A 26,268-nucleotide genomic window follows, 5' to 3' on the forward strand; every position below is an offset into this window, starting at 1 on the left:
TCATAATCAGTGTTTTTGCTCTCATTGCAATCATTCCCAACTTGGATGGATAACTCACCTAAACCTTTCCTCGTTTCCCCGCAGCCCACCCACCAAATCCCACTTGAAAGCCTGATTAATTGTGTTCTAATAACACCCATTCCTGTGGCCGTGAGATGCGAGCTCCCAGTAGGGCTTTTGTGTGTGCTGTTTGTTGCTGTTGACTGCATTGTCTTTCATTATCAGTCCCCGGCTTCATCTTTCATCTTGTGAGGTACTGGACGTGGCGAGCTAATGAGTAAACATAGCTGGGGGCGAACGGGAAACGCACACACGCATGTGCGCTGAAATCCGACTTTGATGAGTCGCTTGTTTGCTCATCTCTGCTTGAATTTGAAATTCCAAAAGTCTGTTTCACCTGTCACAGGGAAGTTCAGACCTTGAGAAGACTAGCTCTAGCAGTCGGTAGTCTCTGGCTGGGATGAGATATGAGCCCGGGCTTCACACCCCACGGAAGAGCATGAAACTTTGAGCGCCTGTTAAAACATTCAGTGTGTTTTACCTTGAGCCCAAGGTCATCTTCAAAAAGAAGACCCGGCAAAACAAGCCGTTAGTTCTCAGCTCACAGACTCGCTGCCTGCCTGGCTGCCTGACTCACTGAGAACATGAGAAAATACTGCAGAAAGAGCTCGCCGACAAAGCAACTCCCACACCTCTGTGCCTCACTCAAAGTCACCTCAAATCCAAGGTTAAACGCTTACCGTATTCCCCTCTTAAATATAGATCTGTCCCCGAGTCTGGGCTGTAACCTCTGCAAATATGAGCCACTTGGCGAATGTATCTACTGTATGCGTGTGTGTGCGCGCGCCACTTTCATTCTCTAAATGTGAGTGGAGCATTTCTGTGTGCGTGCATGTGTGTTCATATGACTTTTTTAAAAGGGTGAGTGGGGATAATCAGCCCCCGGCGCACCGGACTAAAAGGCCGGGTCAGAGTTTTAAAGAGAAGCTATGTATTTCCCATCCCTGGATAACGGCAATGAAGTGGGCCCTTGTGACTCAACCTGAGAGCATGAAAAGGGCCTCAGAGGGGAGCCGCCATTGCCGTCCCTCTCTTTATTGTCCTAACGGCTGCCTGTTCTCTCTTCCCCAACTGTGGCGAGCGAGCAGAGAGAAAGGAGTGGAGTGGTGGAGAGCTCTCAGTGCTTTACCTACCCAGCAGCCACTCTCTGCCATGAAAGCACAGGTAATGTCCCCTGTTCAGCGTGATAAAATTTCAAAGAACACCAACCTTGCTGTGTCCGTGTGTGGTTTTTGTGCCTGTGTGTGTGAGTCCTGTTATATCTGCTACTGATATGGTAAAACATAGACTCTGGTTTAAGGCGAGTGGGTAATGAGCTGTGGTCAGTAATCAAGAGAATTCATGTCTAAGGCTTAGTTTTATATATATATATATATATATATATATATATATATATATATACAGTTAGCAAGAAAGTCTCTAGGGTTCGCAGTTTAAACATCAGCTTAATTTTCCACCTCATGGAGAGCACCAGGTACGTGGAAAGAGTTGTATGCTTAGACAACAAACAAGACGCTTGTATTGAGAGGCAGTAATTCTATCATCTAATCCACACATTGTGTGTTGAGGTTCTGAGTCATCCGGGTCATGGTCGTCCTTAGGTTGGAAGCTTGGAAAGAACTAGAGGTCTTTTAGTGCTTTTAAGACTTTTCAGCTCTTATGTGAGAAGCTTCTTTAGATCTAAAATTAATAGGTGAAAACTCCCTCTGGTATTTAAACCCACTGGTGGGGCTTATGACATCAACTGTGAGCCACCTACAATGCACTCTGGAGGTCCTTTACCAGGTGCCTCAACCTCCACCCACAACCTGTGTCAGGTGACCTCTATAGGTCATATAATAAGGTAAGGCAAGGCTTCACAGAGGTTTCACCCAAAGCCTCTGGTAATAATCACTCACGCTTTTGTCACACCTTGGTTCATGTGATGATGCACGTGATTAATAGTGGGTCAAGATCCTCCAAAGGGGACAACCCCCACTGGGGATTAAATACCTGGGACGCTTCATCTTTTGTTTTCTGAAGAAGCGTCTTTGATGAGAGCTGAAGAAATTTAAAGAGGTTTCTTTCCAAGATCCTTGGACTAATCCAGTGGTTCCCAAACTTTTTTTGCTGGGCCCCCCTTTGTTTTACAAGAAAAATGCCCCCCCCCAAACACATCCTCCAACCACACACACCCATATTTTGCTCCGTTGCGGTTTATTTCACACCTCAAACATTTAGTAAACAATTAAGGAAATACAAGTAATCTGCAATAAATTACAGGTAGTAAGAAAATAAACTACTAACTCTTTTACGCTATGTCCGCGCCTACACAGGTATTTTTGAAAACGCAGCTGTTTCGTCCACACGTAAAAGGCGTTTTGAATCGCCGAAAACTGAGATTTTTTAAACTCCTTTTTTGCATTTACGTGTGGATGAGGAATACAGAGTTCGTCACGCAACGTCAAAGGTATGTGCCTTTTTTCACGTCACGCTGTGCGCCACGTTATTGTTTACATGAGATGAATTGCAGAATGGCAGACAAAATACTGTTAATCTGTCTGCAGGTTTTATATGCAGTTACTGTCCCTCCATTTACAAAGGCAGAGGCATCACGGTGTGATTATTTTACGTGTACAGTGGGGCAAAAAAGTATTTAGTCAGCCACCGATTGTGCAAGTTCCCCCACCTAAAATGATGACAGAGGTCAGTAATTTGCACCAGAGGTACACTTCAACTGTGAGAGACAGAATGTGAAAAAAAATCCATGAATTCACATGGTAGGATTTGTAAAGAATTTATTCGTAAATCAGGGTGGAAAATAAGTATTTGGTCACCTCAAACAAGGAAAATCTCTGGCTCTCACAGACCTGTAACGTCTTCTGTAAGAAGTTTTTCTGTCCCCCACTCGTTACCTGTATGAATGGCACCTGTTTGAACTCATCATCTGTATAAAAGACACCTGTCCACAGCCTCAAACAGTCAGACTCCAAACTCCGCCATGGCCAAGACCAAAGAACTTTCGAAGGACACCAGGAAAGTATTGTAGACCTGCACCAGACTGGGAAGAGTGAATCTACAATAGGCAAGCAGCTTGGTGTGAAAAAATCAGCTGTGGGAGCAATCATCAGAAAATGGAAGACATACAAGACCACTGATAATCTCCCTCGATCTGGGGCTCCACGCAAGATCTCATCCCGTGGGGTCAAAATGATCATGAGAACGGTGAGCAAAGATCCCAGAACCACACGGGGGGACCTGGTGAATGACCTGCAGAGAGCTGGGACCAAAGTAACAAAGGTCACCATCAGTAACACACTACAACGGCAGGGAATCAAATCCCGCAGTGCCAGACGTGTTCCGCTGCTGAAGCCAGTGCATGTCCAGGCCCGTCTGAAGTTTGCCAGAGAGCACATGGATGATACAGCAGAGGATTGGGAGAATGTCATGTGGTCAGATGAAACCAAAGTAGAACTTTTTGGTATAAACTCAACTCGTCGTGTTTGGAGGAAGAAGAATACTGAGTTGCATCCCAAGAACACCATACCTACTGTGAAGCATGGGGGTGGAAACATCATGCTATGGGGCTGTTTTTCTGCCAAGGGGACAGGACGACTGATCCGTGTTAAGGACAGAATGAATGGGGCCATGTATCGTGAGATTTTGAGCCAAAACCTCCTTCCATCAGTGAGAACTTTGAAGATGAAACGAGGCTGGGTCTTCCAACATGACAATGATCCAAAACACACCGCCCGGGCAACAAAGGAGTGGCTCCGTAAGAAGCATTTGAAAGTCCTGGAGTGGCCTAGCCAGTCTCCAGACCTCAACCCCATAGAAAATCTGTGGCGGGAGTTGAAAGTCCGTGTTGCTCGGCGACAGCCCCAAAACATCACTGCTCTCGAGAAGATCTGCATGGAGGAATGGGCCAAAATACCAGCTACTGTGTGTGCAAACCTGGTAAAGACCTATAGTAAACGTTTGGCCTCTGTTATTGCCAACAAAGGTTATGTTACAAAGTATTGAGTTGTATTTTTGTTATTGACCAAATACTTATTTTCCACCCTGATTTACGAATAAATTCTTTACAAATCCTACCATGTGGATTCATGGATTTTTTTTTTTCACATTCTGTCTCTCACAGTTGAAGTGTACCTCTGGTGCAAATTACTGACCTCTGTCATCATTTTAGGTGGGGGAACTTGCACAATCGGTGGCTGACTAAATACTTTTTTGCCCCACTGTAGTTGTTTTTTTCCTGTGTAATAAAGTTCAACATTGCTATCAATACATTTTTCAAAAAATGCCTCTCTTATAACAAGTGTTTGTGAACTAAAAATGAAGAATGTGGGATACTATTTGTCCGTGATTTAAACAGCCCAGCGCTGCTCCCGACGAAGGGAAAACCAATTCTGCAGGGGAGACCTACCTCGGCACTTGTGCAGGTGAAACCAAAGGGCAGATATGCTTCACCATATTTTCTAGTCTTTGGCTTAGAATGAAGTTGGTTTGGAAACGTATTCAGCGATGCTTCATCTCCTGCTTTGCGTTTCTGTGGGTGCCCCATGCTAGCAGTGTCCAAGCTTTTTGTTTTTTTCCTTTTCATACCGCGCCCCCCCTGCCATGGCTCTGTGCCCACCCACCCACCCCCAGGGGGCGGGCCCCACACTTTGGGAAGGTCTGTACTAATCGATCTATTAAATGATTTTTAGAACTAGGAGATAATCATTGCATATATCACCCTGAATGCTCCCGATGCTACTCGATAACGGAAGCCCAGGGTGTTTGACTGCTTTAGTGTTTGGACAGAAGGCCTCTTATTAGGTACAACTGAATTTCAGGATGTACACCGGGTCTGTGACTCGATAAACCTGTCCCTGGGCAATACATTTTCCTCCAATGCTTCCACTGATGTGTTTGTAGTCGATAAAATGAGCTTAACCTTGCAACATCCACTATATCACCATCAACGAATCATGTGTTAGGAGCAGAGATGGGCAGTAACGCGTTACTTGTAACGCGTTACTGTAATCTGATTACTTTTTTCGAGTAACGAGTAAAGTAAGGGATTACTATTGCAAAATCGGTAATTAGATTACCGTTACTTTCCCGTAGGAACGCTGCGTTACTGCGTTACTAAAACCCTGATTTTTTGCGAGAATGTCTCACGACAGTGACGTAAGCGAGTGCGCCGTTAGTGACAACAGCTGTGTGCAGATCAACAATGGATCACATATCGAGTGCGGGAGAGAGTATGAGCATGCAGCGTTTAAAGCGTGGAAGTACTGACCTTACTTTGAGTTTGATTCCATAAAAAGTGACAAAAACATTAGCGTCCATCGTGCGTGGGAAGAAAACTTCTTTTTACAGCGAAAAAAACCCCTAAACTTCCAAGGAAGCACCAAGAGCGCAACGACGTAATGGGAAACTCACAGAGACACTGCCGTATCCTTCCACTGACCGCTGCACACCTGCACCAGGGTAAACCTCCGCCTACTGCAGTCCTGCTTTACAGGTGAAAATAGAGCAACAGGACCGCTGAGTCTTTGACTTTATTTATGTTCTGCTGTGTTTTACTTGCATCTATTTGAAAGAGTGAGTGTAAACACAAAAAATTATTTTATTTTATGTGCTGGAATGTGCAGAAAATAGGTTTAAATGTTAAACTCATTTATTCAACTCAGAGAATGTTGCATATAATTAAATTTTTGCTTGATGCATAAAGTTAAAAGATTAAAAATGATAAAACAAGTTAAAAAAAGAGACTTTTCCATTTGATTACATTTTGTATGATGGATTATGTAGAAAAAGTAGAATTGGGCTGAAAGATCTATCGCTTTATCACCTCTTCAGGTTGTAAATCGTGTTTTTAAAAAGTAACTAAGTAACTAAGTAACTAAGTAATTAATTACTTTTGAAAATAAGTAATCAGTAAAGTAACGGGATTACTTTTTTGGGGAAGTAATCAGTAATTAGTTACTGATTACTTTTTTCAAGTAACTTGACCAACACTGGTTAGGAGTGGGATTTGGGTTGTGTTAACCTCCACCTCTTTTTTTCCATTTTTTCACTAGTTGTCAAATAGAGACTTCATTTGAAAGGTAACATCTTCCATTTTCTAGTTGTAGCTCTAAATGTTGCTGTCACCTGTTTAAAAGGTGTGTATGTGTAGACTAAAGCTCTGTGAAACGGTCAGTGTGCCTTGTATTAAAGTGCTATATAAAGAAACAATCTTTTTAAGGGGCATTTCAAGCCATTATCATACATGTTGTTTTTTCTGGCTTCCAGTGCAATTTATTCATCGAGTTTGTTTGAGTATAATTGTCTGCCTCCTTAATTATAATGAAAACAAACATCACTTACCCTGTGGTGTTCTGGGTACCAAGAAACACTTTTGAAAAACTCGGGAGCAACATTTCTTTCCAGAAATGACCTGGATTTTTTAAATACTGACGAAGCTTGTTTTGAGGAGTTTTGTGTAGGAACTATTTTCCATATCACCCTACAGAAGTGCGCACGATGAGACGGTCATGCTTGTGACAGCATTACGGGACATAAACATCACTGGAGTTCGCTTTGGCTGAGGAGTAATGTTGACTTCTGGAAAAAGACATAGCTTTTGAGGTTTATAAATACATACATGTAGTGTTTTGTGCAACACAAGTCATGTGCCATTTGGTTAAACTGTAGAAAAGAAGGGTGATCTCTCCAAAACTGGATAACTCACACCAAAGCAGTCCAGATGAATCAAACCGGATGCAGCACAAGAGAAGCAATGCAAACCAGAGGAAAAACTCAGATATTGTATGATGTGGTATGTTCAGTCTTCCCTGATTAGATTCATTCATACAAAAGGATCCAAATCATTTTGACCATGAATGAACCTTAGGTTGCTATCAACTTGTTTATCTATGCTGGATAGTTTGATAGCTAATGATTCAGTCACACCACAATAAAAGACTTCAGTAACTTCCGTGTCACTAGGTTGGGTGGTTTGTCCACTGAAGATTTTTGTTTGTCAGAGACCAATTGCAAGTAGTTGCGATAAGCACCTTCAATCGTAAGGTGATTCCACAGGTCGCCTGGTGGGAAGCAATCGCTTCCCAGTTCAATTGTTAATAAATTTATAAATGAAGAGAGATGTATCAAGATCACTTTCAAGTCTGCAACTGACTGCGGCCGGTCCCCATCGAACATGGCTACACGTTCACTGCAAATAGTTGGACAATTTTTTTAGTCATTCTGCAGTCCTCAGTGAGTGTTTTTATACCTTTCTTAGGAATAAAAATTGATCACTTGCAGTCATCTTTCAGCCTTCCTGTCCAACACTGGCTATCCGAGTTCTCATGGGACAATCATCCAAGTAAGTAGATGTTGCTAGCAGTCCATCAGCACTTGTCAGCACTACAGCTTTATTAATTTTTATCGTTCAGCGTGTTGACAGCAAAGACAGGGAAATGTGTAAAAGCTGACACGGCTGACACGGCTGACATCGTGACGGGCTGACAGAGATATGAAGTGGAGGTTTGTGTGCATCACAGATGATCTATAAATAAAAGGATATATAAAGAGTGTGCGCCCCATTAGTTTTTCCCTCTTTTTATTCTTTTCTGGGTTCTGCCTTGCTGTTTCTTGTTTCCCTTTTTTTGACTACCCCCCCGCCCCCCCCCCCCCCCCCCCCCCCCCCCCCCCGCGCTTCTCCAGGATCCATCTCTCTCTGGATGGCTGCCTACCTCTGTGCCTGTGTCTGGGAGTTGGCTGGGGCAGAAATAAACCACAGTAATGGCTTTGCTTTGCTGCTAATCTTGTCATAAGAAGGTGCGGCCCTGGGAGGATAGCTCCTCGCGTGTGATATCCTAATTTAAACATCAAAAGATTCCATCATTAGGAAGCGTGCGTCTAGCCCCAGTTTTCAAGGGAAATTATTACATCTTCCTGCTGCAAAAGTGTAATGCAAGAAGACATTTCTGTCAAGCACACACACATAAATCTCACCGGACTTGATGTTTGTGCACTTGAAGAAAAACATCATCATTAGCAGCTTTCGCTTCTGATAGATGGAACGATGACTTTTTGTGTCGCAGCCCGCCATGGGCTCTGATGATAGCCTTCATTTAGAGTCGCTGCTTGGCGTTTGAGATTTAAGAAGGGGATATATGATCTGCTTAGTGGGATCTGGCCTGTCTTCTGACGGCTTCTCTAGTGTGTCTCGCTGGGTTTCAGAGCCATCACGAAGAATTTGATGTATGTCATGCAGCAAGGAAACATCAGGCACTACCACACCTGGTTAATGTTATCATATACTACACAGCAGGTGTACATCAAAGTGTGTTCACAGACAACACAAGAGCAAAGACGCCTGGATATAAGTTTATAGTTTAGTAGCAGAGGGCTTCCTACCATGAAAAATTGAGGTTATAACCTTGGTGTGGCTTATTTTGATGGTGAAGCCTTATTTCACTTAGGAGGAGCCACTGCAATAAGTTAAAATGTTAAATAGTATGTCAATTTGGGTAAATTTGGTGGCATTACAAGTTCTTTCGAGTACAGAAATGACAACACTTGATAAGGTCAAGGTTCAAATTCTTGTTCATTTTGTTGACACATTACAGTCGATTTTACAAATATTTTTTTGCACCTGAAAATTCATACAATAAAAAGTATGTAAAAAAGGAAACTGTCACATATATTTGGTATGAATCCCAAACTTCATGGACAAAAGTCCTGTTTTTGGTCACATCGTTTTTATCCTCATCAAACCATTCAGTGAAGCTCCGAGTCAAATGCACTTTTGTATCGTCAGCCTCAGAGAGATCAGTTCATCCAGCATTTCAAATCAGAAATGTTGAGGCTGATAACTGAAAAGGACCCAAGCCATGCCAACAAAATGCTCCCCACGGGATTATCGTACCACGAGATCAGGGTTGTGGTGTTTCCTGCATATCTATGGTAGTTCAACTGCTGAATGCAAGTTTCTAATCAGCCAATCACATGACAGTAACTCAATGCATTTAGGCATATAGACATGGTCAAGACAACCTGTTGAAGTTCAAAGTCAGCATCAGAATGGGGAAGAAAGATCACTAACTTTGTAAACCTTGGAGAAAAGATCCAGTGAGCGCTTGTTTTTTGGGTAAAAATGCCTTCTTGATGTCAGAGGTCAGAGGGGAATAGCCAGACTGCTTATCTTACTCCCTAGTGTTGTCGCACTTTACTTGCACCTTAACTAAACTAAACTTAATCTAATGTGTAATTAATAAGTGGCTAAATGCAGAATATAAAAAATCAGCCCTCAATTCGCCCTTCAGTCTGAAATAAGCTGTTTTAGTTCTTTGATGTCTCTTAAGTCAGTTTAACCGTACAGCACATTACAATGGATGATGGTAATGTAAACAGGATTAATTCAAAAACAAAAGAATATTAAAACACAACTTCTAAGCCAGCTTTCTTACGATTGGCTGCCCCTCATAAACAGAGGGTGGGGCTTCTGCGCCTGAGATGACCACATTGGAGAAATCCCCTCTCAATCACCTCATGCAGAGCCAAGAGTAGAAAAAATACCTGAAACCGAGTGTTTAGTGCAGTTTGAAGCTTGAGCTTTTGCTTTTGGGATTTAGTTGTACATATAATGACCTGATGCACACTTATAACCAGGGGTGGAAGTAACGAATTACAAATACTCACGTTACTGTAATTAAGTACATTTTTTGGGTACTTGTACTTTTACGAGTAATTTTTCAAGTGTGTAATTTTACTCATACTTGAGTACAACTTACACCATGTAATCTACTTCGCTACTTATAAAATCAAAAGTCACTACTGAGTACGCCCACAATTTGAATTAATATTCAAACCTTTCGTCTGCATTTTTGCAGCCAATAAGGCCGTGCAATCGCAACCGCGCCAATTTAAGACGTAAGCAAAGAATAAACTCCGCTGCAGCAGCAGGCACAGGTGTCTGGAGGTGCTAAATGGTGGAGTATAAACTACTTTATAGACGAAAGATTTGGAGACAAAGAAGCCAAAATGGAGACAGAGGACAACACTGTCAACCATGAAAACGACGTAGAAAAGACGGAGGACGCGTGCCCGTGGCCATACCTGGAGGAATTTTTCGTGTACAGAGGAAGAAAAGGAGACAGCGTCCAGATGCAGTGCAAACTTTGTTTGACCTCTACAGTCATTTCAGCTTACAAGACTTCAGCATCTAATCTAAAAAAACACATTGAGGTAAGAGGTTTTACAACTATACATGTATGATATTGCTTTCTTATTTTTCATGTGTGTTAAGGTTACTAGTTTGGCTAAGATATTGTCACCGCCATTGGTTAGCCTGATATTAAAATAAGACGGAGCTAGCTAATGTGCGTGTGTGCATGCATAATTGAGCTACAATTCGTAGGAATGTTTTAGCTTATTATTTGGATAACCACCGTCATTACAATAAATTAAACTTGTAGTCATTTAAAACTCGCAGGCCTACAATCAGCTGGCCTATTTAAAAAAAACAAACAAACAAAAAAACAAACAAACTTGAACACAGTGCTGAGCTGCATCTCAAATTAATCTTCCAGCTCTCAGCTGACATGTACCAGAGCCCAATTGATGGATCAGTTGATCAGTATCATTGGCCTGATATAGGTCTATCATAGTGACATGGCTCTTAATCAGTAGGGTTATATGTTTCCCAATATGATATCTTTTTTTAAAGAACATAATGTGGATTGGTTTTATTTGTTAGCTGTATGGGCAGCATTTTTGTGTATGTGATCCCTTTTCTTAAATTAGATTTGCTAGATACACATATTTTGCTCTCTTAGTATTTTTAGGACCTGACTAATACTGAAAACTTTAGGGTGATACTGGTAAAAAGGAGTTAAAAATTTAGATACTGATACATTGGTCGATACTCTTTTTACAGATAGTATACAGATTACAGAACTTAGAATGTATACAGAAATTCATGTTTTTTGCAATGATCGTTCAAAATTGGTTTACACTTGTGAATAAATACAGCAATATATCTGCAAAATTTGACCAATTCACCACTCTTTTATACTATGCTCAACAATCAAAGATTAGCTCAAGTCTAGTTGAATAATGTTTTAAAAATGTGTTTTCTTTTAGTGTTAATCACAGTGATGTTATGAAGTAATGTATGAACCTGACGTATGATAATATTTATCTCTACAGAGGAAACATCCATCGAAGACTGAGCAGTACAATATCACTGTGGCATCAACATCTCGACAGCGAAAGACCACAGCCACACCAAACAAGCTCTCAGCAAATACACAAGCCAAGTTACCAGACCTGATGTTGAGAGCTGCAAACAAACATGTTCCACAAGCAACTGTTGACAAGCTTGTCATCAATTTCATATGTGAGGGTCTACAGCCATTTGCAGTGGTAGAACAGCCATCTTTCAAAGAATTGGTTACCACATTACAACCTCAAGCCAAAGTCATCTCCAGACCCACTGTCCGTGCCAGAATCTGTGAAGCTGCTGATCACATGAAGATGACTTTGGTTGCAGAATTGGATAAAGTCAAATTTGTTGCTACCACTACTGATTGTTGGTCAGCTCATCAGAAAAGTTACCTTGGAGTCACATGCCATTGGATAGAGGAAGCGTCCCTGGAAAGAAGATCTGCAGCACTAGCATGCAAAAGATTGAGAGGGTCTCACACATTTGACATGCTTGCTGGTGCGCTTGATGATATCCATTGCCAATACAAGATTAGAGGCAAAGTTGTAAGAACCACAACTGATAGTGGATCCAACTTTGTCAAGGCCTTCCACATGTTTGGGGCACAAAATGATGCAGATGAAGATGAAGATGAAGCAGACCCAGAAACTATTGACCTGACTGACCATAGGGACTACCATGAGGCAAGTGCAATTCTTGATGAAGACTCTGGTTTGGAGTATCAACTTCCGCCTCATCAGCGATGTGCATGTCACCTGCTAAACCTTGTGGCAACAACTGATGCTGCCCTAGCAGAGAGCATGAATGAAACCTACAAGAGGCTCTCCCGTGCAACCTTTGCAAAATGCCAGGCCATTTGGAACAAAACTGGCCGATCTCATTTGGCTAATGAAGTGGTAGAGGACAAGTGTGAGCTACAGATCATTCGTCCCAATGCAACACGATGGAATTCAACCTACCTTGCCATTGAAAGGATAATACGCATCATTGATGAGAAGGGGGAAGATGCCATCAGGAGCATTTGTGAGGAGTTCAAGGTGAAAATGTGAGCAAAATTGGACACCTACCAATATGGTTTCAAATTTTGTGAATTTTCCTTAATGGATGGTTAAAAACGTGAGCAGACTCTTAATATTAAATCAGAAGATCCCTATTATAGTCATGGTGGGTTTTGTTGTTGTGTCTTACAGGTTGAGTCCTGCAGAAGTTGCATTCCTAAGGGAGTACTGTACCACCATGAAGCCACTGGTGAAAGCTTCAAACATCCTTCAGTCTGAGTCCACTTCCTTTATGGGATGGCTCCTGCCAGTAATCCAACAACTACTGTCCAAACTTAGCAGGCTGGAGACATCAAGCAAGACATGCGTGCCACTCATCAGAGCCCTGCAAAATGGCCTTCAAAAGCGTTTTGGAGCGATGATGGAGGATCCAGAGTTGGCTGCAGCTGCAGTCCTCTTACCCAAGTTCAAGACTTCCTGGACTGACAGAGCAGATGTAACAGAGGCTGGTAAGGATTCATGTGATCCCATTTTTGTGTATTTTTACATTTGAACACATGCTTAAGTGAGTATTTCACCTAATACATTGTAAGTTATTGATGGTCTGTCCTGAATACTAAACAATCCTTTTTGAGAATTTGCCGATTTTAAATTTGTGTTCAGGAATAATCACTGAAATTTAAATAACAAAATTGTGTTATCTACTTGCAATTACAGCCTTGACATACATCAGACAACATCTTGAAACGACAGAGCATGAGAGTGAGGATCAGCAAAGAGAGTCATCTGATGAAGATGAATTCTTCTCCAGACCAATCTCCAGAAGGCTGCAAAGTGCAGTTGAGCTTGATGGTTATCTTGCTTGTGCCACAGACACCATGGAGCTGCTGCACTCCTTCTCAGCCATCAAAAACCTCTCTCTTAAACTGAACACAGCTCTGCCTGCTTCTGCTGCGTGTGAACGACTTTTTAGCTGTGCTGGTCTACACTTCACTGCCAAACGAAGTCGGATTGCCTCTGTTAATTTAGAAAACCAGCTCTTGCTGAAACTGAACAAAAGGTTCAAAAAGTAAAGTGTGAAAGAAATGCTAAGACTTTAAGACACTTACCTGCCTGTTGTTCAGTGTATGGGGAAAAGTTTAAATGGTTCTACGCATGTTCAGAAACATTTTTGTCATTGTTTTAACAAACAAAATTCCTCCTTTTATATCTACATTTATTTACAAAACAAGTTACCTTTCTATACCTTGTTCATCTGAAAAATGTGCTTTGAACATAAATATTTATACTGGTGAATCGAGTTGAATGCCTGCTATTGACAACAGAATAAAACATCAGTCTGTTAAAAAGTAATTAATACTCTGAGTAGTTTTTGAGAACAGTACTTTGTACTTTTACTCAAGTATTTTTTTAACACCAGTACTTTTACTTGTAATTGAGTACAATTTAACCAGTGTAACAGTACTTGTACTTGAGTACAAATTTTGAGTACTCTTGCCACCTCTGCTTATAACAGTGTATGTGTTATAGAAAATAGAAAATCATAATAGGTCCCCCTTTAAAAACAGTTGGGTATTACCCCAAATTTAAAAGCCCCAACCTTTCCTTTTAAATTGGAAGTCCCTAATGAGTGCAGCAAAAGGCTTAACACTGCTTTCTTAATCTGTAGAAAAAGCCTCGTGTCATTCCAATACTAAAGGGATTCAGCATTTTTACACACACAGACTTTTATTCGCCAGCTTTTTCTTTTGCCGTTTCTTAACCAAAAATGAGTCTCGAGCGGCCCCACGATATCAAAGTAATCGGTTAATTTGAGACGTTATAGCAATAAAAAAATGGCGCTTTGAATCAAAGTCTGAAGTTGGTTAATAGGCTCTCCGACGGTTTGGTTCGTGTAATTTGAGCGTTCACAGGGGACGGCGCCTGGTTTATGTGATCTATTGCTTCAGAGCAGCACTTAAGTCGAATTATTAGCTCGACTGATGATGGATTTAAGAGTAAATCAAGAAATACCATGTTCCATAAGAGAGTGCCATCAAAAACACCAAAGAGGTGTTTGCTCTTTCTGTTTCACTTTCAACTCTCTCTCGGTCTCTCGCTCTCCTCTCCACTCTCTTTGCGTCTTTGTCGCTCTCCCGCCTTGCCTCCCTCTCTCTCCCTCTTCCTCCCCTTCTCTCTTCAGGAACACGACTACAGTAGGTTTCAGTCGGTGTATGATTTATTCATTGTTGTGTTTTTTCCTTCTCCTTGAATGTTTGGTAGAGAGGACAGGAAACTTTGAACCAGAGTACAAAGCAATGTATATTTGGGTCACACATTTTTCGCATTTCTTCTGAGAGCCTTGTGTGTGTGCGCTCCCTCTCTCTTCTGAGAGGTTGTCTGGTGACTGGGTCGACTCCTCTCCTCTCCGCCACGTTCGTCCTTGAAGTGAGGAATCAGTGGGGTGCCCCGATCCAAGGGGAGGCAGGCGGAAAGGGAAAGGAAGGCGGGAGAAGGCGAACAGGGCAGAGAGGTTGGGAGCTAAATAATGGATGATTTCTTATTGAAATAAAGGCCTGGTGATAACGGAGGCATGTCATTACCTGTGAAACGGAGCGGAATGCTTAATCCTAAGCGCCACACAGCGAAAGCAGGCCACAACAAAGCCCCGCGTCGGCGGGATCGTCTCAGTGATGTAAAATTCACTGTGATACCAAGCCTGTTTTTTAGGTGTCATCACAGCAATGCAACACCTAATGTCATTACGTCAGTGCGCAAGGCTGAGCCAAGCCCGAGCGGCGCAGCAGCTTCCCCCCTTTCATGTTCTCCCCGTGCTGTGACTTTGACCTAACAGCAGCTCGGCTCGCGCTGATTGACTCAGCAGTCATTATCCCTCCTCCGATCCCTCCGCCATACGAAACTTGTCTGGCCTTGAGCCAAACCGGTAAAATATGAGCTGACACTGAACCCATGACACCACTTCTTCCCAGATACATTAGCGCCACTTCCCGAGCCTCACCTTCACCGCAGACGGCCTCGCAGCACAGCGTGACTTTTAAATCCTGTGCACCGAATCAGCGTATTTGCACCTGACGCAGGTTGTATATTTATCTCTGGTGTGAAACCTGATAAATAACTCATTTGGGTGTAGAGGAGCTCAAGCGAAACCCCGGGGGTGGGGGGCATTGGGATCGGACTGTTCTGTCAGTAGCTAACCTCAGATGTGAAAACGATCTCTTTCCCTCCATGCATGCCACACTTTTTGCACAAGTTCCTTCTCACGACTTAATTATTCCCGCCCCACATTTTCTGCTGGTATTTTGAATTATGGATTTAGAAATGAGCAGGAAAGTACAAAACAAAATCAGGCTAACGATGTTAGCTGTAATTAAAATGGAGGAGTTGCAGGCTGCCACACTATTGGCTTGGAGAGAGATGTATTAACCAGGCATATGGTTATGATAATTAATCCCAGGACTACAGAGAAACAAATAAACACACGCTAAACAAACAGGGGGGACCAGATGAGGGCTGCAGGCAGCGGTATTTGTGGTGAAGAACCCAAAAAGGAGGGGGGCGGGGGAGGTCGTAAAAGTAGATCCTTATCGTCAATGCTGCACGCACGCACTGAAAAGTTAAAAAATAATAATAAAGGAGGCGGGCGGTGAGGGAATGTGGAAGAACACAAGATCAGGACTTTTAGAGTTCATCATTTTTCCTCAGGTTTGATTCCAATTTCAGCCCTTACATTCACACATTTGTGCCGAGGGTCACCCACGGTAAACCCTCCAACACCGAGCCTGCTTTGACCCGGGCTAACTAACCATGCTACGTGGTAGTGCAGTACAGAGGGATGTCCGCACTCTTGCAGATGTGAGTTATGTGTGATTAATTCAGGATTGACCACCAAAATTAAACGCATTTCATTGAATATTTTTACATGTGACAACAATCCCACAGCTTACCTTCCTTTTTAGTTAAGGGACCATTCAACAGCAACAACGTGGAAGGGCTGGATCGGTCAGGCCACAAACTCCCCTTTGTAGACCACAATTTAACCCTACAACACTAACTTGTGACTCTGTAGCACTTTCAGTAACACTGGGTGTATTTTACCCAATAAAACATACTTGACATTAAAATATATTAAAGCACAATTACATGTGGCAAACAAAGTATTCTTCTTTTACACAAACAACATCAGTGTCATGGTGGGGGCCTAAAAATGCTTTAAAGCAACACAATGACAATCTCTTGATTACAATCGTGTGGGCGAAAATCCCCCAACGTTTGTGTTCTTGGTTTAATCTCACAGAGAAAATGCTCAGTCAGATTACAGTGTTTTTCCCCTTCACCATCTACATTGACCAGTGTGAGATGCCCAGTTTTGGAGACGCTGCAGAGATGTCTGCCTTCTGTTTAATGCAATGGAGCTCTTGTAGCATAAAGTATGTAAAGTATAAATGTTTATTTACAGAAATTCTGACCTGGTTCAGAACAAATGTGCAAACCATGTTGTTAGCAGCTTCATATACTTCTTCCTACGTAAGTAAACAGATAACAGCCACACTAACCAGTATCTTGAGAACTTGACGCAGAAACTAATCAGTTGGATGTCCAGTACTGTGCAAAAGGCAATTTAACACTGATCTATGTGTCATTCATATCAGAAAGGTGATTCCCAAAGAGCTATTAGCTCTCAGCATGGTGTGTTTGATCCACCATTTAGTACCACCTAGAATACATCTGATTAACAAAAGTTTCTCTTTTAATCATGACAATGATCCAAAAACACTGCCAGTGCAGTAAAAAGTGGAACACTATCAGTCATGGATCGGCCTCCCGAGAGCCCAGCCCTCAACATCATTGAAGCAGTGTGGGATCATGTTGACACAGAACTGAACAAAAGGCAGAAACATCCAAAGAAGAGCTTTGAATGTCCTTCAAGAAGCCTGGAGAACTATTCCTGAAGACGACTTAACAAGAGAGTTCAGACTGTGCTGAAGAATAAAGGTGGTCACACCAAATATTTACTTTTGAATTTGTGCACACTGGTTATGTGTCTACCTATTTAATCTACTGTTAACGTTCCCAGGAACATCCATACCAACATCCAAGGTTAGTGGTTCTTTTAAGGACTTGGACCATGACCTCCGACAACTGTTGCAGCTATGGCTTTCACATGTGTTTTTTCTGATAACTACAGGTAGTCTAGAAGGATAAATAGGGCTTTGAGGGTGCACTGTCCCTTTAAGCTTCGGCACTAAACTCAGCAGTCATATGCTGCTTTACCCCAGCAGTATACTGTATCACTGACTCACTAATATGAAGCTATCAGTGTTGACGGCATTATCCCTTTTTTTGTTTTCCACAATACAAACGAGCACAAAAGAACCTCATCTTCTTACAGGCTTTGAAATTAACAGCCAACCTTTTGTATGGGCTTATAAATAACTGGAGATGCTGCTTTCTTCTTCTTCTTAGTGTGATTCAGGGCTAAGACTGTGAAAGAAGGGAAGGGAGAGTAAAGGATGGATGCGGGGCCGTCCAGGCCCAGTGGCATGTGAATAGACATAGCGAGGGTTTGTGGTGAATCAGAAGAAGAGACGCCAGGATAATGCTCTCTCTTTCCCTCTATCTGCTCCCAGTTGGAGGATGAGGGAGACAGAAGGGAATAGCTGCTAATAAGGCGTTGGGTGAGAGGCTTTGGGGAAGCTCCCCGTGGTGCTGGTCTGTAATGGAGATAAGCGTTGCCGTGTTGTTGTCTCACAAAAATCAACAAAGGGAACATGCGATGGGAGATTTGCGGGCGCGTCCCCAGTGAAAAGCAGGGCTTTCACAGCGATGTAATGTTTAGCAGCATTAGAAATCATTAGGCCCGGCACCGAGGAGGCGAGCGTGCCAGACGCCTCGTGCCCCAGTTAACGCTGTTTTGAAAAGCCACCCGTAACCCATTCCTTAAACTTGTTTTCTTCCATTCACCTTCAGATGTTGGCAGATCTGACAGGAAATGCAGTGGGGAGAAAATGACGACTAAGTGTGTTTGTTTGTTTTAGCCGAAGATTTAGTCAATCTACATCCCTGCGCCCTGTGATCTGCAGAAGCGATAAGGCCGTGGCCTGGCTGTAGTTAGAGTAGCAGCAGGTGCTTCGCCAGGCAGTGGAGGGATACAGAGGATGCTGATAAATGGGGCTGGTTTCCCGCATAAAGCACAGCACCCTATGGAGGGGAGAGAGATAATGCATGCAGAGTTCACAGGCGCTGTGGGTAGCTGCTGCAAGGAGGGCGGACATCTTTGGAGCCAAAATGATAGCTGCATCGAGATGAGGAGACTTTCAGGAGGTTATTTCAGCCGAGTTGGAAATAAGGAATGGACTCCTGTGATCTGGTGGATGAGAGGAGGCGTAACAAGGCAGGAGTGGGTTTTTTTTTTTTTTTAAGTGAGCTACGTAAGCAGCACATATAAAGGTCAAGTTGAGATCCTAAAAGAGGCGACTGGCAGATAATTCATTGCTGCTAAGGAGTGAAATATATTTAGAGCAGCACTCTCTTTATATGGTCAGGTCTCCACATTTCATAGATTTCATTTGTGAAACTTGACCTTCTGGCTCTGTGGACGGCCAGTCTGTCTTGGCTAAGGGTGGGTATCTGTTGCTGTCATTGTGTTGCTCTTAATTGTTTAATTGGTTAATTATGAAAACCAGGACCAAATAAACTCAAAATCAAAATTTTAAAAACTCTATGTGCCCACGCACTTATGATTTCAAGACGTTGGTTTATGATTAGTTTCTGAAAGGGTTTATTTCTCCCTTCTAAAGTGGATTCAGATTTTAAATCTTACCATTGTTTCCTTCCTGGCTGACTAAAAAGTTGGAGAGGGAAATATTACTAACATGACTTATTATTGGATAGCAGGTTGACTAATGTCCTGTAAACTAGTATACTTATCTAGTTCCTTTTTAATGCAGTCATGAGAAAAATGTCTATGCAGTGTGTTGACACCCCATCATCAGTAGCTTGTAGAGCCAATTTTATTAGTACTCATTTTCTTTAGGACTTTTTCAGTCTCTCAAATTGCTGTGGGGAATTTTAGGCCACTTTTCTTTGCAGTGTTGCTTCAGTTCATTGACATTTGCAGGCACTCATTCATGCGCAGCTCTCTTAAGGTCCCAACACAGCATCTCAGTCAGGTTGAGGGAGCTTGACTGGAACATTGCAGCACTTTGCTCTTCTTGGATCATCATCCTGTTGAATGACCCAGTTTGGTCCAAGCTGTATCTGTCAGACAGATGTTCTCAGATTTGACTCTAGAATACTTTAATATTCAGAGGAGTTCATGGTCGGCTCAGTGACTGCCAGGTGCCCAAATCATGACCTCCCATCACCATGCTGACAGCAGGTATGAGGTGTTTGTGCTTCATGGCCAAAGATCTCTACTTTGATCTTGTCTGTCCAAAGGACATTGTTCCAGACGTTTTGTGGTTTACATACATGCACTGTGATGCCCACTATGCAGATAGCATTTCCTTGAACAACGTAAGACTCTGCTGTCTGTTTTCTTCCCAAAAATTCCTTTCGTTTTTCTTTCTTTAAGACACTCCTTCTCCCTATATTCTGCTACACTGCTACTCAATTCAGCAACTGCAGCATTCACATACCTGTAAGTCCAGCTAACAGAAGTCCCCATGTGCCCCTGTTGAGTCATCTTTAACCTCCTACCTGCAGTTAACTAGCAGGAGCTTTTCACACTAGCGGTAGCTGCTAACCAGCTGGTAATGAATGCACTGGGCCTGTAAGGTCAGGCCTGGTTGTCTGGGGACCCATTAGCAAATGCGAGCAAGCCCTCTCAGCCCTGCACTCTCTGCATCCCTCCCTGCATGGACCCTGTGTCCTGCAGGCTCCAGCTAACCCCAGTATAGCACCAGAGGCTGGGCCATGCTCTGTCCAGGGACCCCACCTCAGTGAACTGTCATTTGTCTCGGCCATCCCGCCAGCGCTGCGGGCTACATTAAGCCTTGATCTATGGGGCACTCCAGCCTACTTTTCCCTGGGATTCATATGTTGTATCCACTCTGCTGGGATGGGCTCAGTTTTTAAGTATTTACTTCTTCCTGGTGTTTCATAGTGGACTTGTTTTTTTTCTTAAAAAAGCACATATTTTCACCCCCTAATCACAGCCATTTTTCATAAAAGTGCTACGCTACATTTCACCCTCAGCGCAACACTATCTTTTAAATCAGACAAAGCTGTCGAGTGAAGGCCTTTCTCTGCCGGCTGGTTTACACTATCTCCAGCCCTCTGTGTCCTGAATCTGGTGTCTCTTCGAAGGGTCTGTGTCGCTGTCAGCACTCACACTTTCACTTCTCAGCGCCGGATTCCCTCAGATGGCCCTTTCCATCCACCCTCCCCTCACCCCGAGGTTTCTAAACATGCTTCGACCTCGAGCGGGGCTTGAGTATCTCATCACCGAATGCTTTGTTTCTCTTGTTCCCAGACTCCGTGGTGGTGTATACCTCTCTTCAAGCACAACGTCCCTGGAGCCCGGCCAATCGCCAGGCCTCAACTAGAGCTGTCAAACCTAATTCTGCCAATGTCGGGTGTTGAAAGCTGGCATGGCAGACACTGGAGAAGAAAAAAAAAAGCTGGCGCGTTGCTGTCACATTACTCCTCAGTTGTGTGCGAGTGGGGGGAAGTTGCAAGTAAGATCATTTTGCAGAAACACTATAAAAGCCACATCAAGACGAGGAGCCACAGTTGCTCACTCCCAAGCCTGGTTTCTGGAAATAGACAGTGGGCATTTGCATGTTTCCTGCTTAGGCAGTCTATTCATTAGATTAGTGTTGTGGTAATGTGAGGACTAGCCAGACTTAAATACAGGATGTCATAAATCATAATGTTCATTTTAAGCTCATCCACACACACACACAAGTACTTGCACACACGCACACAAACACATGCAATTACACACTTAAACAAGCGGAGTGGTTGTGTTCGGCGCATGTCGGAGGTGGACATCTTCCCGTCTCTCCGGCTTTTTTTTTGTGGGGCTCCCATGAATCATTGCCTCTTATTCCTTTCTCAGTGCGGGGGAAATCACATTAAGTGGAGCGCCGTGTTTGGCTTGCACCAGTCTTGTCTTAATAGCTGTAATTTGGAGAGGAGAGAAAGGACGGGAAAGAATGGAGAAGAAAGCTCGCTCACAATACTAATTCCAGTCAACAAAAACACCCCTCTCCGATCCCACCACATTAATTTGCATTAAAATATCCAACAGCTAAATATGTAAAGACAAAATAGTGGCATGCTATTTATACCTCTCCTGCCATGCGTGTGCTGTGGCAGCAGCAGTAGCAGCTGCGTGTGTGTGTGCACAACCTCCTGCAATTGTGCCGTGCAGAGCAGACCTCCCACACCAACACTGTAACCATTCCACTTTCGCACAAGTTAGCAAGAGCGAGGAACGCCATGTGGAAAGGGGAGAAATGCAGCATATTACGTCCAACTGTTCTATATAGGCTGGTCGCTCATTCACAAAGACCCAATTTACACTTGGTATTCTAATGGTTTGCAATTGTTTTACATTCCCATACATTCCCATATAAAAGCAAAGTTGCTGAGCGCCTCTCATTTTACAGAGAAATTCCCATTCTGCAGCAACTCAGTCCCTGTTTTTGGAGGAATATCTGCTCATGTATATTGTATATATAGTAACTAACACATTAACCATCCATTATTTATTCCATTATTTATCCCAACGTCTTTGCACTCTGCACCATTGCACATATAAATATAAATGTGCCTCACGTGTTGCTGTTGTTGGTATTGTCCGTTGTCTATTCTGTTACGTCCACTGAGAGCAAAGAAATAACTGGAGTCTAATTCCTTCCGCGTGTACACACGCTTCGTTAATAAAGCTGATCCTGAAATGGATGCAAGTTCTGGCTGGACTCTGAATAAAATTACCCGACATTTTGCCTGTCTGTCTTGATTTCAGGCCCTTTTTGCACCCCGACGTAACACAAGGACTGTAAGTGTTTAAGTTTGTTCTAAACAAGTGGCAAGTTACGCACTCTGCTCACAGTCATGACTGACTGGACCTTTTAAGCCGTTTACTGAGTGACATAAATTATACAAAAGAAGCAGGAACTGGTGGAGTAAGGCCCAGTCAGTTTCAGTCAGTCAGCCTCATAAAATCCTCGTCAGTTTCACATTTACAGGCATTTTTTGATGGCCTTGTAGTAACTTCTGAGTGCCTCGAAGTAAAATTTGACCCATTATGAGGATCAGATATTATATAGACCATAAAGAAACATCCCGAATCCTGTTGTCTTTCTGCCAGCAACTTAGAAAAGTGTTTAGTGCTGCGTTTCAGGACGGGAGAAGCAACAAAAATATTGATGGGGAGGGTGTTCGTCCTAGCGATTTTTTTTCATCTCGGATCATCCTCTGTTAAATACCTGTTTACTCGACGAGACAGGGAAACGTGATGACTCGTAATTCAAAGATTTGCCGTCAAGTTTGATTCTTCGCAGCCCAAGTGCCTTTCTATATCAGGATCTCATCTCTTTGGGTATAATACGACGATTTAATGGCGATTTCTCCGCTGCCGAATCCGTGGAATTATCCATGCTAATGCTTCTGTCTAATGCTACTATCACACTGATAATAGCATTATCTAATCCTGCCGGTGAGCGTTTGTACCTCTAGCTGTTGCAGCCATGATCCGCATAATTCCACTAACTAATGCACCAGTCACTCCCCGTACTTCACAACTCCTCCACAGCACAGATGAGCACCTCTCATGACCTCGAGCCTCCCAGAGCACCAAAATCAATATCCGGGCTCTAGTCATGGTCTGGCTGTAGGGCACCGTCTTTTTTTTCTTTTCTTTTTTAAGTGTATTTGCAAAACACAATTAAATGTATTGCAAAAAACAAAAACACAACAGAACAAGAACCTTTAAAAGATTAAAAAGTCCAGGACTTGTATCAGATCCAGTGGGTACATTCAGTTCCATACCTGGCACAGTGGTTCGTTTATGGCTCGTACGCGCTTACAGTAACTATTTTCTGTCTTTGCTAACCTCCTCTCCCCAGCGATTGCCACCCACTCTAACATTTCCACAGTGGCTGAGTAATCTTTGGCTTCCCTGCTCTGCGGTCGCCTCTGCAAACAGCAAAGTCTTGGACAGAAGCCCCCCTCTCACTGGCTAAGGTGAGGGAAGGTGAGTGGGATGAGCAGAGAGTCTCCAGAAATGTCTGGAGAAGTGTAAACAAAATAAATAAATAAAAAATTTCCTGTTTAGAGTAACTCAGTCAGCTAAATTAACACACAATTGCTTGCCTGTGTTATGCGGTGTTTGGTATAGCACCTCACAGCATCTCGGTGTCAAATTCTTTCGCACTGGGTGGCCCCAGGGAAACCAAAATATTCTGTTACTCTGGCGTTAAATTAAACACCTTTTTTCTTCGTCTAGTGATTTGCATGAGTATATTTGGAGGGAACAACTCTGGCTGATTGCTCGAGTCCTCATTTTTGACTTATTACAATGTCACTGTCACACCTGCTGGAACAAAAAAGGGTGTAAATGTGCATGGGTTGGGGAAAAAGCTGATGCTTTCTTGTTCTGTTCCATAAAGGTGGAGTTTCTAGTGCCATATGGTATCTTATGTGGCTTTCTTTATATTCCCCCTTAAACGCTTAACATCGGAAAACATATTTCTGCCACACAAAAGGTTTAGAAGTTACGAGGGCTGAGATGGAAATGGTGGTTTAAGGTAGTAACAGTTCGTTTTCACCCATCACCAACAGCATAGTCACTCTGGTTTATCCACACATGTGTATGGCTTCTCTAGGCTCCAGATGATCTTCAGATACCTGCAGTGGTGGATCGGGTCTGTCTCTTTTGTGCCCATCGAAAGACGGGGGGCGTAAAAGCACGGTAAGCACAATTTACTGAAATAAAAGCTCAAATTACAGGTTAAAAACTGCCAAATATTGAAGAACTTAAGATCTGGCAAATAAATAATGTTATTAAATGATAGGCAAACTGCAGTTCTTTTTGTGGTCACTAGATGCTGGTTCGAAAATCGAGTTAATCCTCATAGACTTCCGTGTTAAAATGCCCAACTTTATGGCAAGAAAAAATACATTTTCCCTCCGTAGCAACTTTTCAGGAGTGATTTTTTTTAGCTTTCTGCTCAGCTTCACCTGATTCAATTGACTTAACTGAATCTTTTAACCAAGAGAAGACTGGACTCAGCTGGTTATATTCTTATATAAAAACAAGCAGAATGCCTATGTCATTTTATAGTTACACCACCATCCTGCAGCAAATACGACACTATTTGTGGAGGAATTTCTGTTTCAAATCTATGAGTTTCTGGCTACACTCTGAATATAAGCACTTAAAGTGAATTTCTGTGTATGCAGATGGCAAAACATCTGGCAATTCTGGCTGTTGACACAGTTAATCTGTATTATCACATGTAATTGCTATTTTGACCCCATTTGATTGCAAACTAGTAGTCGACCGACTCCGTCTTGTGGCCATTTTATTGCTGCCTAAAGTAAGACGACAATTGGCTGCAAGTTGTTGCTGACCTGGTCCCTGTCTCACAAGTAACCATTTCAAAGTTAATGAGACTGGAAGTTGTCAGCCCATGGTCAAAGTAATTTAATAGCATTGCACTCTCCAACCACAGTTCTCCCACATGTGACATGGTACGTGGCACAAATTAGCACTCAGACAGTCAATGGATGAAACTTTCTAACTGTGCCCACCTGTGTTTGTTAAATCATACTCGTTTAGTTTCACAAACAACGATAAAACTGCAGCTGAAGCTTTAATGTGAGTCTACAAATCAGTGACTGATGTCACAACGCCTACATCTGTATCTTAGAGACAGTGAAGAGTCACTGTGACGCCAACAATGAAGGTCAAGGTGAAATGTTTAACCAACTGAGGCACTCTTGTCCCCCGAGGCCTAGTATGCTGCTGTGAAGTTTGAAGACGATCCATAAAACATTATGAAGTCTTTACTGATTTTGCATATCTGATGTGACCTTTACTGGGTTTTCACCAAAATTAAACCAGCCCGAGCTGTTATTGGTAACCACCATCAAACAAAATTCAACATAATATCTTGAAAACTGTGAATGCGACACCGCTAACAAACTGACAAACAAACTGAAGAGATTACATACTCCCTCCCTTTGAGGGGAGAAGAAAAAGACAGCCCTCTTAAATTACATTAATCAATATTAGCATTGGCATTCTTTGCGGCAGCACTTGAAATATATTGAATGATGGCATAAATCTGCAGTGATGGTCTCTGACTGTGATTGCTGTAAAACCCATATGGGAGACGTCCTTCTAATACAAAAGGACTTCTATAGTCATGTAGGATGTCTGGGGAGTGCATGGAGAAATCCTTACACTCTGCCAAGCCCAGATTCATGGCCCTGCGTGTTTGGCTAGCCATTTCCTGGTGCTGCACTTGCTATTTTATTTGGCCCGCTTTAGCCCCAAGCATAGGGGGACAGTTGTCTTCCCCAGCTCCTGAGCGTGGAGAATTTCCTTGCTTACTTTTCCTCGGCTCTGCGGGAGAAGAGGGAGTATGAGGAGAAAGTTAAAAGAGAAAGCTGGACGTCGGCCGTGTTTGAGTTATTAGTTAAGAGCGGGAGCCAGAGAGGGATGAACGCAGAACCAGAAAAAGATAAAGAGGGGCAGAGATTGAAAGAGAGGGCTGGGGTTGGGGGGCGGTTGCTGGGTCTTTCTTTCTGTTCTGCACATCGAGTTCTCACCTCTCTGTGCTTCTCAGAGTCGAGGAGAAAAAAAAAGGCTGTATTTGGCTGACACCAGCTCTTTGCCCCTAAAAGGAGGCTTTGATTAAACTGCCTCAATCTAAACAGATTCCTATGTGCAATATTTACCCACAATGCTTTCTATGGTGCCACAATTTATGTGGAGAGACACTGACGGAAATTGCAGAGTGAAGGATAAAACTATCTTGGGGGGCCACGCTGGAGCCCCTATGTTTTTTT

At 42.8% G+C, this 26,268-nt stretch overlaps 1 protein-coding gene and 1 long non-coding RNA gene across 3 annotated transcripts in view; both read left to right on the plus strand.

Annotated features, from left to right (window-relative positions):
• LOC309700522 overlaps nt 1-26,268 on the plus strand; it is a 63,888-nt gene that overhangs the window by 20,372 nt on the left and 17,248 nt on the right. For both annotated transcript variants that reach the window (XR_014274682.1, XR_014274683.1), the window contains exons 3-4: nt 23,319-23,446; nt 24,078-24,163. This is a non-coding gene — a long non-coding RNA (uncharacterized lncRNA). The remainder of the gene's footprint in view (nt 1-23,318; nt 23,447-24,077; nt 24,164-26,268) is intronic.
• On the plus strand, nt 9,699-13,733 carry LOC309699730 (zinc finger BED domain-containing protein 4-like). Its single transcript, XM_082522877.1, has 4 exons — nt 9,699-10,266; nt 11,230-12,290; nt 12,436-12,752; nt 12,961-13,733. The coding sequence occupies exons 1-4, from the start codon at nt 10,063-10,065 to the stop codon at nt 13,314-13,316; spliced, it is 1,938 nt and encodes a 645-aa protein (XP_082379003.1). The 5' UTR covers nt 9,699-10,062; the 3' UTR covers nt 13,317-13,733.

Source organism: Aulonocara stuartgranti (assembly GCF_965226115.1).
Source record: "Aulonocara stuartgranti genome assembly, chromosome: 23".
Classification (NCBI taxonomy): domain Eukaryota; kingdom Metazoa; phylum Chordata; class Actinopteri; order Cichliformes; family Cichlidae; genus Aulonocara; species Aulonocara stuartgranti.